The sequence below is a fragment of the Eubalaena glacialis genome, chromosome 10 (assembly GCF_028564815.1).
Source record: "Eubalaena glacialis isolate mEubGla1 chromosome 10, mEubGla1.1.hap2.+ XY, whole genome shotgun sequence".
Lineage (NCBI taxonomy): Eukaryota > Metazoa > Chordata > Mammalia > Artiodactyla > Balaenidae > Eubalaena > Eubalaena glacialis.
Window position 1 is genome coordinate 107,828,560 of NC_083725.1, and position 18,120 is coordinate 107,846,679.

The 18,120-nt window shown below is 40.6% G+C and overlaps 1 protein-coding gene across 14 annotated transcripts in view; it reads right to left on the reverse strand.

Annotated features, from left to right (window-relative positions):
• AMBRA1 (autophagy and beclin 1 regulator 1) overlaps window positions 1–18,120 on the reverse strand; it is a 178,689-nt gene that overhangs the window by 36,004 nt on the left and 124,565 nt on the right. For all 14 annotated transcript variants that reach the window (XM_061201683.1, XM_061201676.1, XM_061201684.1 and 11 more), the window contains one exon: window positions 7,006–7,116. In XM_061201683.1, coding sequence (XP_061057666.1) covers window positions 7,006–7,116 — 111 coding nt within the window. The remainder of the gene's footprint in view (window positions 1–7,005; window positions 7,117–18,120) is intronic.

Consider the following 18,120-nt stretch of genomic DNA (forward strand, 5'->3'; position numbering starts at 1 on the left):
CTAAGGTGTAGAGAGATTAAGTAACCAAGGTCACACTGCTAGAAGGTGGCTGAGCAAGATTTGAACCTGGACAGTGTAGCTCAAGAGTTCATTTGCTTAACCATCATAGGACAGTTGACAAAGAAAACGTTATCAAAGAACTACCTCTCCCTATGCTTGTGAAAAAAAGGGAAGAAAAAAGCATCAGGCTCAGACCTTTAAAGTATAAAAAGTACAAGTAATTCCAATACTATTTAAGCTGTTCCAGACAAAAAGAAAAACTTTCAAATTATATTTGCAACACAAGCATAACATTGATACCAAAACTCATAGATTTTATGAAAAAGAATAGGATAGATCCATCTCACAAATTTCAAGGAAAAAACTCTTAAGTAAATTATTAGCAAGCTACATGGAAAGAATTTAATGCTAAAGCATATACCATGAACCAGGTGGGGTTTATTCAAGGGATGTAAGGTTGGGTTCAATATTACAGAATCTATCAACATAATGATCTCGGGGCTTCCCTGGTGGTGCGGTGGTTAAGAACCCGCCTCCCAATGCAGGGGACACGGGTTTGAGCCCTGGTCCGGGAAGATCCCACATGTCATGGAGCAACTAAACCCATGCGCTGCAACTACTGAGCCTGAGCTCTAGAGCCTGCGAGCCACAACTACTGAAGCCCGCATGCCTAGAGCCCGTGCTCCGCAACAAGAGAAGCCACCGCGATGAGAAGCCCGCACACCACAACGAAGAGTAGACCCTGCTTGTCACAACTAGAGAAAGCCTGTGCAGCAATGAAGACCCAACGCAGCCAAAAATAGATAAATTAAAAAAAATAATAATCAAGGGCAGTTTATTGGTATTATTGGGATTTAAAGATTAATTTAAGGTCAATTAAATCTACAGATACTTGTTTAAAAAAACATAATGATCTCATTATTAGGTCAAAGGAGAGAAAAAAAATATGATCATCTTCACAGACGCTGATAAGGCATGACTAAATTTAACATCTATTTTTTTTGCAGGGGCGGGGGAGTCCTAACCACTGAACCACCAGGGAATTCCGAGTATCTATTCTTGATAAAAACTCACAATAAAATAAGAATAATGACTTCCTTAAAACAATAAACTAGTTCTGGTTCAACCCAAAAGTCAGCAATATGCTTACTGGGAAAAAGCTAGAAGTTTTTCTACTGAAATGAGGAATGATATGAGGATGCCTGCTATTATTTAACATTGTTCTGATGGTAGCAGCCAATGCACTTAGACAAGAGGAAGAAATCACAGGTGTACAACTTGGAACAGAGGAGGTAAAATTAATACTATTTACAGATAACGTACTTAGAAAACCCATGAGATTTAACTGAATAACAACTATAATTAGTAAACAAATTCAGTAAAATTGAAATTTTTTTTAAAGCTTGTAACAATAAACTTTAAAAATGTATAAAATTACATGAAGAAAACTTTAAAACATTCCTAAGACCACAAGAGAGACTTGGAGAAACTGAAAAATCATACCATGTTCTTACATAAGAAGATACCACAAAAATATTGAGTCTCCTTAAGTTACTTTATATGTTTAATGCGATCACATTAATTACACTAAAAAAAAACAGGATTTTTTCAGGGGGGTGAAGGGAAGAAGCGAGGTAGTTTTAAAGTCCATACAGAAAACCAAAATGTTCAAGCAGGCAAGAAATGTTGGATTAAAAAAATAACAAGAGGAGACTAGTCCTACCAGATTCTAAAACAGAGCCTCAAACTTAAACCAATGTGGTACTGTTACATGAATAATCAGACAGATCCCTGGGACAGAAGAGACAGAAGAAATGCATCTAAATACTCAACAGGAAATTAATAGGATGAAAGTGACATCCCAAATCAATGGGGACAAATAGATCATTTTATAAATTGGTTGTGACAAATGAGTAGCACGTGGGGGAAAAGTTGGATCATACTCTGCTTATTTAGGACTAGGTTAAACTTCTGATGAATCAAAGATTTAAAGGAAAAAACTAAAATATAAAAGTACTAACTGATCTTGATGCTGCCACAAAATCTAGGAACCATAAAAGGAAAGTTGGATAATTCTGACTACTTAAAATAAGTTCTATGACAAAAATAACCTTCGGCAGAGTCAAAAGACAAATGACAACCAGGAAACTCCTATTATGAGTTAATTTTCTGATTTATAAAGAGCTCCTGTAGAACTGGTAAGGAAAAGACCAACAACACAATAAAAAAAAAATAAAGCACAGAGACAAGCCAAGAAAAGGCAACACATGTGGCTAAATGTATGAAGAGCCACACAACCTGGTTTATAATATAAGAAATACAAATTTAGAATACCTACATACTATTTTTTTTTCTTTTTTTTGGCCACACCACGCAGCTTGCAGGATCCTAGTTTCCCGACCAGGGACTGAACCCTCACCCCCAACAGTGGAAGTGCGGAGGCCTAACCACTGGACCGCCAGGGAAGTCCCACCTACATAGTATTTTTTACCATCAGATTTGTAAATACCCCAAAATATGATAGCACATTCTACAAGCAAGAGATTAGGGAAACATGCACTCTCATGAACCACAAGCGAGTGTATAAATTGGTATAATCTCTACAGAGGGTGATTTAGCAGTATCTACCAAAATCACGAATCTACATATTCTTCCTCCCTACAATTCCATTTCTAGGAATTTATCCTATGATATACTTGCACATGTGCAAAATGACAAACTGTGGCATGGTTTGTATAGCAAAAGACTGGAAACAACTTAAAAGTTCCTCAGCAGAGGGGCTTCCCTGGTGTTCCAGGGGTTAAGACTCTGCACTCCCAACGCAGGTGGCCTGGGTTCAATCCCTGGTTAGGGAACTAGATCCCGCATGCTGCAACTAAAGATCCTTCATGCAACAACGAACATCCCACGTGCCACAACTAAGACCGGCGCAGACAAAAAAAAAAAAAAAAAAAATTCCTCAGCAGAACACTGGTTAAAAAATAACTGGTTAAAAAATGGACAGTGGGGGACTTCCCTGGTGGCAAAGTGGTTAAGAATCTGCCTGCCTGGTCCAGGAAGATCCCACATGCCACGGAGCAACTAAGCCCGTGCGCCACAACTACTGAGCCTGTGCTCTAGAGCCCGCGAGCTACAACTACTGAGCCTGTGTGCCACAACTACTGAAGCCCGCACGCCTAGAGCCCGTGCTCCGCAACAAGAGAAGCCACTGCAATGAGAAGCCCGCGCACCGCAACGAAGAGTAGTCCCTGCTCGCCACAACTAGAGAAAGCCCACGCGCAGCAACGAAGACCCAACACAGCCAAAAATAAATAAATATATATTTATATATTTTTTTTAAAAATTAAAAAAAGAAAGGACAGTGGGATACTAGGCAGCCATTAAAAAAGAATTGAGTAAACGCTTTATATACTGATACGGAAAGATCACCAAGACATGAAGTAAAGAAAGCAAGGTACAGAAAGAAAAGTATGTATAACATGCTACCATTTAGGTTAAATAGAGGTGGAAAAACATACATTTGCATGTACTTGTATATACATACAATATCTTTGAAGAGATATGCAAGACACTGCTAATTGTGGTTGCCTATGGGGTGGAGTGGTGGGTAGCTGGGAGCAGGGTTGGGAAACTTTTCACTGTATATCCTTTTATATTTTAAAAATCTTTGGTAAATGTATTTCAGATTATAATAAAAGAAACAAAGCAAATAAACTAACGAAACAAAGTACCTAGGGAAAATTATGGCAAACATCTGGGCCAGAAATCTATAAACAAACAAACAGTATTTAATAAGGGAAAAGGTAGATTGCATTTGATTTCTAGTAAAGAATAGATTATTGAACATGCGGCTTAAAAGTACTTAGGAAAAAATGATTGCTACTGAGGTTTCACTAAGATCAGGACATGAAAAATTGACCTCATTTTCATGGTCTGATAAGGATACCAAGATTGGCATACTGGGAAATGCCACAGACAGGGGCTATCTTGATTATTTTAAGGTATCTGACCAACTCTTACAATACCCTATAGACAAGATAGAAAAATATGGGCTTCACATGTGAACAACCAAGCCTAGGTGCAAATTCGTGAACCAAAATTGACACAGAGCAAGCCCACAGGAACATACCACAATGCCTGGTGCAAAGTCCTGACTGATGCACCAGTTTTGCTAGCAATCCAAAGTAAGACAAAGGGGGGACTTCCCTGGTGGCACAGTTGGTTAAGAGTCTGCGCTCCCAGGACTTCCCTGGTGGCGCAATGGTTAAGAATCCACCTGCCAATGCAGGGGACACGGGTTCGAGCCCTGGTCCAGGAAGATCCCACATGCCGCGGAGCAGCTAAGCCCGTGTGCCACAACTACTGAGCCTGCGCTCTAGAGCCTGTGAGCCACAACTACTGAGCCCGCGCACCTAGAGCCCGTGCTTGGCAACAAGAGAAGCCACCGCAATGAGAAGCCCACGCACCGCAACGAAGATTAGCCCCTGCTCACCGCAACTCGAGAAAGCCCTCGCGCAGCAACAAAGACCCAACGCAGCCAAAAATAAATAAATAAATAAATTTATTTAAAAAAACCCACAACAGTCTGCACTCCCAATGCAGGGGGCCTGGGTTCGATCCCCGGTCAGGGAACTAGATCCCACATGCATTCCGCAACTAAGAGTTCTCATGCCACAACTAAGGAGCCCACCTGCCGCAACTAAGACCCAGCGCCACCAAATAAGTAAATAAATAAATATTTTTTTATAAACCAGAAAAACGAAGTAAGACAGAGTGACTTCCCTGGTGGTCCAGTGATTAAGAATCCACCTTCCAATGCAGGGGAACTAAGATCTTACATGCCTCGGGGCAACTAAGCACTCCCGCCAAAAGAAAAGATCCCTCATGCTGCAACTAAGACCCTATGCAGCCAAAAAATAATAATAATAATTAAAGTACTTAGTGTTAAAAAAAAAAAAAAGACAGAGAAAGTATGTTTATAAATTAGAAGATGATGTAAGGTTGGGAAAAAAAAGGCTGAATCAAAGTTCAAAAAAATGTTGAGAGGCAGGAACTAAGAATAGCAGTTGACACTATTAAGATAAAACTTAATAGAAACAAATACAAACCTTTGGTTTTTAAAACATTCGAACTGCGCAAGTAAGTATAGGATGGTAAAGTCTTGGTTTATTAACAATTATCAAGTATTTTTTAAATAAATAAATACTTTATTTATTTATTTATTTATTTATGTTTGGCTTCATTGGGTCCTCGTTGCTGTGCATGGGCTTTCTCTGGTTGCGGTGAGCAGGGGCTACTTTTCATTCCGGTGAGCGGGCTTCTCACTGCGGTGGCTTCCCTTGTTGCAGAGCATGGGCTCTAGGCACGTAGGCTTCATTAGTTGCAGCACATGGGCTCAGTAGTTGTGGCTTGTAGGCTCAAGAGTGCAGGCTCAGTAGTTGTAGCGCACAGGCTTAGTTGCTTCACGGCATGTGGGATCTTTCCAGACCAGGGATCGAACCCGTGTCTCCTGCATCGGCAGACGGATTCTTAACCACTGCACAACCAGGGAAGTCCCATCAAGGAATTTTAAGTGACTGCAAACTCAATAGTGGCTTCAGAAAAAGCTGTTGAAATCTTAGGCTGAACTAACACTGTCCAAACCACCACTGTACTCTGTTTTGGACAGCTCTCATCTGGAGTGTTCTACGTTGTTCTGCCACCTCAAAGCTTAAAGGGGAAATTAGCAGAACTGTCTAGGATTTGAAAACCTGATCGTAAAAGGAATCTCAGGAACTTTGGCCCAAAAAGAATGATTTAAAGGGAAATGGCAGTTTATCTTCAAATAGCTGGAGAACTGTCACTTAGAAGAGACATCATTAGACTTATTCTATGGAGATTCAGAGGTAAAACTAGGACCAATGGGAGGAAGTGACAGCAAGGGAAATGGTGGCTGGGTATAAGAAAAAACATTTGAACAGGAATTTAGCAGTGATGGACTAGGGCCAACTCATCAGACAGTGTGACCTATCTGAAGTGTTCAAGCAGAGGCTGAACCACCACTTCTCAGGGGTGTGTGAGAGTCCGTCATCAGATAGAAAGTGAAATGAGATGTCTAAAATGCTGTGATTGGGCTTCCCTGGTGGTGCAGTGGTTGAGAATCCGCCTGCCAATGCAGGGGCCATGGGTTCAGGCCCTGGTCCGGGAAGATCCCACATGCTGCGGAGCAACCAAGCCCGTGCGCCACAACTGCTGAGTCTGCGCTCTGGAGCACACGAGCCACAACTACTGAAGCCCGTGTGCCACGACTGCTGAAGCCTGCGCGCCTGGACCCTGTGCTCCGTGGCAGGGGAGGCCACTGCAGTGAGAAGCCCTCGCACTGTGGCGAGGAGTGGCCCCCACTCGCTTCAACTGGAGAGGGCCCGCACACAGCAACGGAAGACCCAACACAGCCAATAAATAAATTAATTAATTAATTTTTAAAACAATGATGTGATTTCAATCGAACAACTGGGACATGGGATTGAGGACTCGTAGAAGCTGGGAAAACGGACTGTCAGACAGACATGTTTGTAAATCACACATCAATCAGGCCACTCCCTTTGCACCATTCAGATCTAGATTAATAAATGAGTTTATCATCACTGTAGTCTTTCCTCAAGGGTCTGGCTCTCAGTTCCTACACTCCCTTCTCCTTCTCTTCCTCTCAGTTCCACCCAAACTTCTAGGCTTGGGACAATGAACTACTAGTCGGTAAACTCCTGGGGCAGACATCTTCATTTTGGTGTCCACCTTAGCACTGTTCTGATCACTGTACCAAAGCATTGTTCGCTGCTCAGGGTGGGTGCTCAATACATGTTTGTTGAATTGCTTAACGAGAGTTGGAGAAGAGCTGCAGAAATGGCACACGGCAGTCAGCTGCTCAACGAGGTGATGAAAAATCCAGTGCTATGTGGGTTTCTGAGCTCTGGCTCACCAGTAAGAGACAGACCTTCCACCAGTATCCCCAGTTCTACCTTGGCTTACCATTACTGATTTCTGGGAGGTCAAACTTAGTGAAGTCCCACCACTGGAGCCGGTAGGTAGTATTGGCAATGTTACTGGCCACGGCAGACTGTCCATCACCAATCACTGCCCCTGGTGGGGGAGAAGACAAAGAGAGCACATTATAGTGTTTATCTATATGTTTCCACTGCAAACATGAGACAAAGCTAGGATTAGTAGAAGAGGGAGAAAAGGAAGAATTACAACTAAGGCTGAAGAAAGCTGACAAGTCCTGTATGTCAAGTCTCTATCTCAAAGAGAAACCAGACATGTTTCTCAAGAACAATTCTACATGTAAATATAGTATAATACAATATAATATAATATAGATAGTATAGTATAATGTAATATAATATAAATCAGCCCCCCTTCCCATTATTACGTAACATTTACTGAGTGCCAACAATGTGGCACGTACTGTATATATCCTATCTGGTAGGCTCACAATCTAAAGAGACAAACGGGTGTTCATAAAAATGCTGGGAAAGAAACATGAAAAATGGGAGGACACCATTAACACAGAAAAGCATTCAGTCCCTGGATGTCTTTGGGTAAGCAGCACCCTTTGGGAGAAAGCATCTCCTTTGTATATGACCTTCCTCCTAATAAAACATCTCAAAAGGAGGCTTCCCCCAGGGAAGAGGCAGCCAGCATTCAGCTGATCGGATAGAGAGAGACAGCAAAGAACAAATGAGGTAATATTTGTTCATCTCTTCTGGACCTCTGGCATGTAACACAATAGAAATTTATGAGCCTAGCTTTTCCGCCTCAGAATATTTTTACTAAGGCAATATTTTATAACCCCTGCCCCGCCCCACCCCAGGAGAACTTCCTTGAATACAGATTCACTTGTAACATCTCACAGTTTAACTTTCCTTGAGACATATACTTCTGTATGACATTTTTTTCCTTGGTAACCAATTAAATAAAAAATGGATTTTTTTAAAACAGGGTGACACTTTAATTTGCAGTTGTATTTCATTTTACATGAACATGTCATCTCTTCCTCCTCCTCCTTCCGAGGTGCATTTCATACACACCCACCTTTCTGATCAGACAGAGCCAAACCCTCTTGGGAGAATAGAACATTCTTATATGCTACACAACCTAAATGGTATTCTCTGCTGCAAATCAACTCTGATTTTGAGAAACTGAACTTGTTAGAGCTGACTAGCCTTGGAACAATGGACAGTTCTATACCCAGATTCTTCAGTATCACCATTTTCCTCCTCTGCATGTCACTGCAAGAGGGTCTTGTCTTTTTTTTTTCCCCCCTCCTTTTAGAGCACTGCATTTATTGCTCTGCTACTCCTGGTGTTTCCCTGTTCTTTCCTCATATGGTCAAGAGATTGTTCAGAGGGAAAATGTCCTCCATACAAGCTATGAAATATGAGAAAAGTAGTCTTCTCACTCTTCCCCAGTTGCTTCAGGCCATTGCATGAGAAGACTCTTTTTTAACATTAGTTTACTGATAGAGTCCTTGTCCCTGTTTCAATTTGTTAAGAAAGATACCAACAATTGGGTCCCAAGATGATGATACTTCTAGATTAACATATCGTCAACATGGGCAGGACTGCCCCCATGGGGGTGAAAACTGTTCATGGTGGGGGGAAAATCTTAGATAGTACAATCCCCAGTCCCTGCCAAAGTACTGCAGTATATGAACAAATACACAGCATTATCTGTGATATTAAAATTTCATGGGAGGGGGGTGATTAGGGAAAAAAATGTCTAAAAAGGCTCCTTAGGAGGGTAATGATAAAATAAAGGTTGAGAAATACTGTTCTAGATAAACCAATACCATCCAAACAATACATTCTTTATAATCTTGCAGATTCAAAGACATTGTTCAAAATGGTCATGTTCTCTCTGAAGGCCTAAGAAAGACAGCATTTGAGGGTTCTGTCAATGAGCCCACTGACCTCAAATGCGTATTGAGGGGGCCTCCCTGGTGCTGCAGTAGTTAAGAATCCGCCTGCCATTGCAAGGGACACGGGTTCGAGCCCTGGCCCGGGAAGATCCCACATGCCGCGGAGCAACTAAGCCCGTGCACCACAACCACTGAGCCTGTGCTCTAGAGCCCGTGAGCCACAACTACTGAGCCCACGTGCCACAACTACTGAAGCCCACGTGCCTAGAGCTCGTGCTCCACAACAAGAGAAGCCACCGCAATGAGAAGCCCACACACTGCAACGAAGAGTAGCCCTGCTCGCCGCAACTAGAGAAAGCCTGTGCACAGCAACGAAGACCCAATGCAGCCAAATAAAAAAAAAAAAAAAAAAAGAAAATCCCTATTGAGGGCCCTGTGGCATATCACTTAAATGAGGTAAATATATGCCTTTGCTTAAACTTTACAGAAAATTCTGTAGTAATGATATCTGACTTGGGAAATTTTGCTGAACCTCTGGGTCATGAGGAGGGTAAGTTACCTATAGGACTTTCTTTTTGTAAAATAATTAATTAATTAATTTATTTATTTATTTATTTTTGGCTGAGTTGGGTTTTGGTTGCTGCGCGAGGGCTTTCTCTAGTTGCGGCGAGCGGGGGCTACTCTTCGTTGCGGTGCGCGGGCTTCTCATTGTGGTGGCTTCTCTTGTTGCAGAGGATGGGCTCTAGGTGCGTGGACTTCAGTAGTTGCAGCACGCGGGCTCAGTAGTTGTGGCTCACGGGCTCAAGAGCACAGGCTCAGCAGTTGTGGCACACAGGCTTAGTTGCTCTGCGGCATGTGGGATCTTCCCGGACCAGGGATCGAACCCATGTCTCCTGTATAGGCAGGCGGATTCTTAACCACTGCGCCACCAGGGAAGTTCCCCTATAGGACTTCCTTAATAGGAACTTTCTTGATTTTTCTAGGCCTCCTTGATAATGAAAATAACTTTTTAAATTCCAAGGTCCACTACTCAGGAAAGAATTATTCAGTTTTATTTGGACCCAGGCTCAATTCCATTGAGTTTATGAATTGTTCCTCTGGCTTGCTTATCTATATCTAGATGGTTGATATCAACCTCTGACCACTAGTCTCTCTCAAATGATTTTAGTTCCTTATAATTTCCTCCAACTTTTAATAGAAAAGTATATAACCCAAAATGGAAGAAGGCAAGTTGATTTTCTTAGTATATGATGAAAGAAATGCTAGTTCCTAAGACAGGATAGGAAAAAAATTGAAGAAACAAACCCCGTATTGTAGGAGCTTAAAATCTGGGGAAGAGGACGAGAGCTACAAACAGGAAAACAGTTAAGGAAAACACCAGATGCTTTAAGAGCGCTGTGGATGTATCTGCAACTGGAACAGAAATGACTGAGACTCCAACCCACAGCTCCAGAAGCATCCTGTATATCCATGCCTCAGGAAACGTCTTCTGGAAAACAGCTGTGCAATAAAATAATCATGTATGGTTGTACTGTGTGGAAGAGACTGGGGAGGTATTCTCTGCCAGTGGTGCCAGAGTGTTGAGGAGGAATGGGGCCTGGCAGCAGGGAGAGTTGATTTTCAGTGCCGCGTAAACATAGATTAGGGAGCTAAAGATGCCAGCAACAGATTAGAGTATTGTCACCAGGTTCTCTTCTGCAAGAGCTGCAGGCCAACTGAGCCTGTCTCTCAGAAACATCAGGAAGAAAAAGTATCACCCTTTTAAAAAAAAAACCCAACCATTTAACAGGCCTCTGGCTACTAAGCTCAAGGTATAGGAAATGTGCCAGAATGAATTAATGGACTGAGCTACAAAGTATTTACACAGGAGGCACTTAGCCTTGGAAACCAAATCCTGACAGAATGCTGAGGGATTTCTGAGGGCTCAAGGTTTTCTCAGTAATAACAGAATGGAACAAGCTAGACTCAGGGTTTCTCAACCTCCACTACTGATATTTTGGGTCAGATAAGTCTTTGTTTAGGGGGTGGGGTGGGTCTTGTGCATTGTAGGATGTTTAGCAGTACCCCTGGCCTCTTCCCACTAGATGCCAGTAGTTACCCAGTTGTGACCACCAAAAATGTATCCAGACATTGCCAAATGTTCCCTGGGGATCAAAATCATTCCTGGTTGGGAAACTCCAAGTTAGATAAATACAGCCTACATCTTAACTCCAAGATAGGTGCTCTTAGGAAGCACTACTACTGGAATGCTCGCTGCTAAAGGCACCAAAACTGTTAGCGATACTGATTTTGGAGAGAAACCAATAAAAGGCACAGCATTACACAAATATTCCTTTAGCAAACTTCCAGTTTTCCATTTCTGCCATGGATTAGAGTTTGGCTTGAACTGGGATCTCATTTGTCTGTTTTTAACATTGTTTCTGAGAATACGGGCTTCAGAATCAGATGGACCCGATTTTGACTCTTCCTGCTAGTACCTATATTAGTATGACTCTGTGTAAATCAATCTCTCTGAACCTCAGTTTCCTTATCTGTAAAAAGATAATAAAAATCCTTTCAACTTACAGGGCTATTTGGAAAACTTACTGAAATAATAAATGTAAAGTGATGGCAAACAGTGTCTAATAAATGACCACCATTAAAATTATTTTAATCATTTACTCCAATCTCTGTATGTTTTTCCTCTATAGGTATAGCTCTGGAATCAACAGCTCATAGACAGAGGTTCTTTCGTAAGAGACTGGCCCAAATAATGTGCCAGGACCAAGGAAGAGAAACACTTCATTTCAGAATTAAGAGCAAATGCGTAGGACCCAGACTCCTTAGTAATGTTCTCCTTGAAAAACAGCTTAGGCCAAGACAGACCACATTCTGGTCCACACAACACACTGTAACAAATTTAAAAGAACTGAAATCATACGAAGTATGCTGTCAGAACACAAGGAAATTAAACTAGAAATCAGTAACAGAAAGATAACTGGAAAATCCCTAAATACTTGGAGATTAAGCAACACACTTTAAGTAACACATGGCTCAAAGAAGACATCACAAGAGAAATTTTAAAATATTTTTAACTAAATGAAAATACAACTAATTAAAATTTGTGGGATGTAGCGAAAGCAGCGCTTAGAGGGAACGTTACTGCTTTGAATGCACATACTAGAAAAGAAGAAAGATCTAAAATCAATAATTTAAACTTCCACTTTAGGAAACAAGAAAAAGAAGAGCAAATTAAATCCAAAGTAAGCAGAAGAAAAGAAATAATCAAAATTAGAGCAGAAATCAGTGAGACTGAAAACAGGAAATCAATATAGAAAAAAAAAATCAATGAAACCAAAAGCTGGTTCTTTGAAAAGACCAATAAAATCAATAAACCTTTAGCCAGGCTAACAAAGAAAAAAAGAGGGAAGATACAAATTATTAATACCAGAAATGAAAGACAAGCTATCACTACTGATCCCATGGACACTAAAAGGATAGTAAAGGACTATTATGAACAACTCAACGCCCACAAGTTTGATAAGCTAGGTGAAATGGACCAATTCCTTGAAAGACACAGACTACCAAAATTGACACAAGAAGAAACAGATGATCTGAATAGGCCTATATCTATTACACTGAATCAATCATTAAAAACCTCTTAAGACAGAAAGTGCCAGGTCCAGGTGGGTTCATTGGTAAATTCTACCAAATACCTAAGGAAGAAATTACACCAAATCTCCATAATCTCTTCCAGAAAACAGAAGTGGGACTGCTTCTGAGGCCAGCACTACCCTAATACCAAAACCGGACAAAAACATTGAAGAAAGGAAAACTACATTCTAATATCTTTTATGAACACAGAAGTAAAAATGCTCAACAAAATGTTGGCAAATCGAATATAATAATGTATAAAAAAAAGTTACACACTATGACCAAATGGGGATTTATTCCAGTAGGCAAGGCTGGTTAAACATTTCAAAATCAGTTAATAATATGATCCATCACATCAACAGGATAAAGAAGAAAAATCATATGATCATATCAATAGATACAGAAAAGGCACCTGACAAAATCTAAAACCCATTTTTGATAAAAACTATCATCAAACTGGAAGAGTGGGGAACTTCTCAAGTTGATAAACAATGTCTACAAAAAACCCATAGCTACATTTAAAGGTGAGAAACGACAGTTGACCCTTGAAAAATATATGCGTTTGAATGATGTGGGTCCACTAACATGCAGATTATTTCAATAAATACGTATACAGTACTACATGATCTGCAGTTGGTTGAATCCAAGGGTGCGGAACAGCAGATATGGAGGGCTGACTGTAAAGTTATACATGGATTTTCAGCTGTGCGGGGGTCAGAGTCCCTTTCCCCCCACATTGTTCAAGGGTTAACTGTATATGCTTTCCCCCTAAGACTGGGAACAAGCAAGGATGTCTCCTCTCACCACTCCTCTTCAACACTGTACTGGAAGCCTACTTAATGCAATAAGACAAGAAAAGTAAATAAGAGGTATATAGATTGGAGAAGAAGAAATAAAACTTTCTTTGTTCACAGACAACATAATTGTTTATGTAGAAAATCCCAAAGAATAAAACAACAAACAAGCAAAAAACAAAACCTCCTGGAACTATTAAGTGATTATATTAAGTTGCAAGATAGAAGTCAACTGCTTTCCTATGTGCCAGCAATGAATAAATGAATAAATGGAATTGGAATTTGAAGTTAAAAATACAATATCATTTATATTAGCACCAAAAAAATGAAAACCTTAAGTATAAATCTAACAAAACATGTACAAGATCTATCTGATGAAACAAATCACAAAAGATCTGAAAAAATATTGGAGAGATATTCCATGTTCATGGATAGGAATATTTAGTACTGTTAAGATGTCAATTCTTCCCAACTGGATCTATAGATTCAATGCAATCTCAGTTAAAATCCTAGAACATTACTTTGTGAATATCAAAAAACTGATTCTACAGTTTATCTGGAAAGGCAAAAGATCCAGAATAGCCAACACAATATGCAAAGAAAGAACAAATTTGGAGGACACTACCTGACATCAAGACTTACTATAAAGCTACAGTCATCAAGATAGTGTGGGCTTCCCTGGTGGCGCAGTGGTTGAGAATCTGCCTGCTAATGCAGGGGACACGGGTTCGAGCCCCGGTCTGGGAAGATCCCACATGCCGCGGAGCAACTAGGCCCGTGAGCCACAACTACTGAGCCTGCGCGTCTGGAGCCTGTGCTCCGCAACAAGAGAGGCCGCGATACTGAGAGGCCCGCACACCGCGATGAAGAGTGGCCCCCGCTTGCCACAACTAGAGAAAGCCCTCGCACAGAAACGAAGACCCAACACAGCCAAAAATAAATAAATTAATTAATTAAAAAAAAAAAAAGAACCTCTGCTTTGCTGCAGCTGTGAGGAAGAGGGAATATTTAAAAAAAAAAAAAGATAGTGTGGCACTGGTGAAAGAATATGTCTATTCTAGATCTATGTCTAGACCAATGGAACAGAAAAAAGAGACCAGAAATAAACCCACACAAATATAGTAAACTGATCTTTGACAAAGGAGCAAAGGCAATTCAATAGAGAATTGAATCTCTTCAAAAACAGTACTGAAACAACTGGATATCCATACACAAAACTATAAAATAAACCCAGACACAAACCTTACACTTTTCAAAAAATTAACTCAAATTGGATAGACCTAGATGTAAAACACAAAACTCTAACTCCTAGGAGATAATATAAGAGATAATCTAGGTGACCTTGGGCTTGGCAAAGACTTTTAAGATACAACACCAAAAGTACAATCCATGAAAAGAAAAAATTGACAAATTTTACTTCATTAAAATTAAAAACTTTTGCTCTGTGAAAGACATTGTTAAAGAGAATGAAGAGACAACAGACTGGGAGAAAATCTTTGCAAAACACTTAACTGATAAAGGACTGGTATCCAAAATATACAAAGAACTCTTAAAACTCAACAATAACAAAAAACCCAATTAAAAAATGGGCAAAGGATCTAAACAGACACCTCACCAAAGAAGATATACAGATGGCACATAAGCATACGAAAAGATGCTCAACATCATTCCTCATCAGGGAACTGCAAATTAAAACAACAAAAAGAAACCACTACACGCTTGTCAGAATGGCTGAAATCCAAAACACTGATAACACCAAATGCGGAACAGGATGTGAAACAACAGGAACTCCCATTCCTTGCTGGTGGGAATGCAAAATGGTACAGCCACTTTGGAAGACAGTTTGGCAGTTTCTTGCAAAACTAAACATACTCTTACCATATGATCCAGCAATCATGCTCCTTGGTATTTACACATATGAGTTGAAAGCGTTCTGTCCACACAAAACCTACACAGAGATGTTCATAGCAACTTTATTTGTAACTGCCAAAACTTAAAAGCAACCAAGATGTCCTTTAATAGGAGAATGGATAAGTAAACTGTGGTACATCCATACAATGGAATATTATTCAGTTCTAAAAAGAAATGAGCTATCAAGCCATGAAAAAACATGGAAGAAATTTAAGTGTATATTATTAAGTGAAAGAAGCAAAAAGCTATATGTTGTATGATTCTAAACTATATGTCATTCTGGAAAAGCCAAAACTGTGGACACAGTAAAGATCTGTGGTTGCCAGGAGTTTGGGGGGAAAGAGGAATGTACAGGTGGAGCACAAGGAGACTTTTTTTGTCGCAGTGAAACTATTTTGTATGGTACTATAATGGTGGATCACGTCACCATATTTTTGGCAAAACCCACAGAACTTACAACACTAACAGTGAACCCTAATGTAAACTATGGACTTTGGGTGATAATGATGTTTCAAGGTTGGTTCATGGATTATAACAAATGTATCACTCTGAGGCAGGATGTTGATGGTAGGGGAGGCTATGGGTGTGTGGGAAGGGAGGAAGGTATATGGAAACTGTCTGTACCTTCAACTTAATTTTTCTGTAAACCTAAGACTGCTCTAAAAAAAAGTCTATTAATTAAAAAAGAGAGAGAGAGAGAGAGAGCCCAAGACTCTAATTCATGTTCTAGGAAACGGTGGAAAGAGCAGCTGCCCATAAGCATACTGTTAGTCATAGCAGTTCATTTTCTATCACACAACCACAGAGCTCTTCTTCTGGAGCCTCAGAGCAAAAGAGTAAATGAGGACTATTCTGACGAGAGACAAAATGAGAGAGAAAAGAAACTTGAATCCAGTGATCCTGGCCAACCATCAGAAAACAACCATGGCGGGCTTCCCTGGTGGCACAGCGGCTAAGAATCCGCCTACCAATGCAGCGGACATGGGTTCGAGCCCTGGGCCAGGAAGATCCCACATGCCGCGGAGCAACTAAACCCGTGCACCACAACTACTGAGCCTGTGTTCTAGAGCCTGTGAGCCACAACTACTGAGCCCGCGTGCCACAACTACTGAAGCCCGCATGCCCTAGAGCCCGTGCTCCACAACAAAGAGAAGCCAGCGCAATGAGAAGCCCATGCACCACAACAAAGAGTGGCCCCCACTCGTTGCAACTAGAGAAAGCCCGCGCACAGCAACAAAGACCCAACGCAGCCAAAAATAAATAAATAAATTTATATTTTAAAAAACCCCCTTCTCTTCTTTAAAAAAAAAGAAAGAAAGAAAAAGAAAACAACCATGGCAAAAACCAAACTGCCAAGTCTCATTCTCTGAGTCCTGTGTTCAACTTGCAGGTTGGAAGCCTTGGGAATGTGTCTAGGGATAAAATTTTAATAGTCATGGCAGTCACATGGTAGGTGAGCTCTACCAAGTCTGCATACATCTCTCTACCTCTGCTTCTCTCAGACTCTCCTCTCCTGTTCCTTGGAAAGGAGAATCAGGGACCCTTTTTTCCAAAACAGCTTTTTAGGCTCTCTCCAAGATCTGTTCTAGAAGCAGGGATACGAAGAGTATGAGTCAACAGTACAGTGAAAATATGGAACAATAGGAATCATTAGCAAATCTATCAGAAAAGCTAATTCGGGAGGGTAAAGAAGGGCAAGTTACAAAGAAGGAAACGATTAAATTATATCTCAGTCCTATAAAATTGCTGCATTTGAGGCGGCCTAATTCAGAACAGCCGTCTGACTGTGCGGCTGCTGGGAAGACAGAATAAGAATGGGGCTGGGGGCGAAAACACGCATCAGCCCAGAAACACAGTTACTCTTCTTCTGCTTGGTTGTGATATGAAGCCAAGAACCAGCTTGCTAATTGGTCAGTAGAAGTGAAACTAGAAACCCCAAGGCAGATCCAACTGAAGAACTAAGCAACTTTTCAAAATTCTTCTTAGAGAGCCAGCCACAAAAGACCACATATTGTATGATTCCATTTACATGAAATGTCTAGAATAGGCAAAGCAACAGTCAAAAAGTAGATCAGAAATTGCCTAGGGCTGGAGTGGGCAGGGGAAGTAGAGGGGGAAGGGGGAAGTAGAGGGGGAAGGGGGAAGTGACTGCTAATGGGCATGGGGTTTTTTACAAGGTAATAAAAATGTTCTGAAATACATAGATAGTGGCAATGATTGCACAACTCTGTGAATATACTAAAAACCACTGCACTGTACACTTAAAATAGGTGAACAATACAGTATGTGAATTACATCTCAATAACACTATTATTAAAAAAACAGTATTCAATATAACTTTTGTTCAATTTATGAAGTAAAATATGGCAATTCCATTTTTGGTATCCCTTCTTTAATAATTTAAGAGTATTGGTGAGCATCTTTTTGTTCCATATTTGTTTACTGGCTCATTGTATTTCTTTTACCGTGCACTGCTTACCCGCATCTTTTGTGTATTTTTATGTTTGGGTATTTTTAAGTTTTTTTTTTTTTAATAGATTGTCTGAGTTCTTTGTAAATAATAAATTGGTTTCTGTCCATGAAAAATAATTCTTAGAGCAATACAACACAGGATTATTTGGACATAAAAAGCATTCTTCATAAGTATATACTGAATGGCATCCTAGGAAGAACACTTATTCCTCTTTCCAGAAAGCTTTATTTAAATGCAGTCTTTAGGAACTTCCCTGGTGGCTCAGTGGTTAAGAATCTGCCTGCCAATGCAGGGGACACGGGTTTGAGCCCTGGTCCAGGAAGATCCCACCTGCCGCGGAGCAACTAAGCCTGTGCGCCACAACTAGAGCCTCTGCTCTGCAACAAGAGAAGCCACCGCAATGAGAAGCCTGCGCA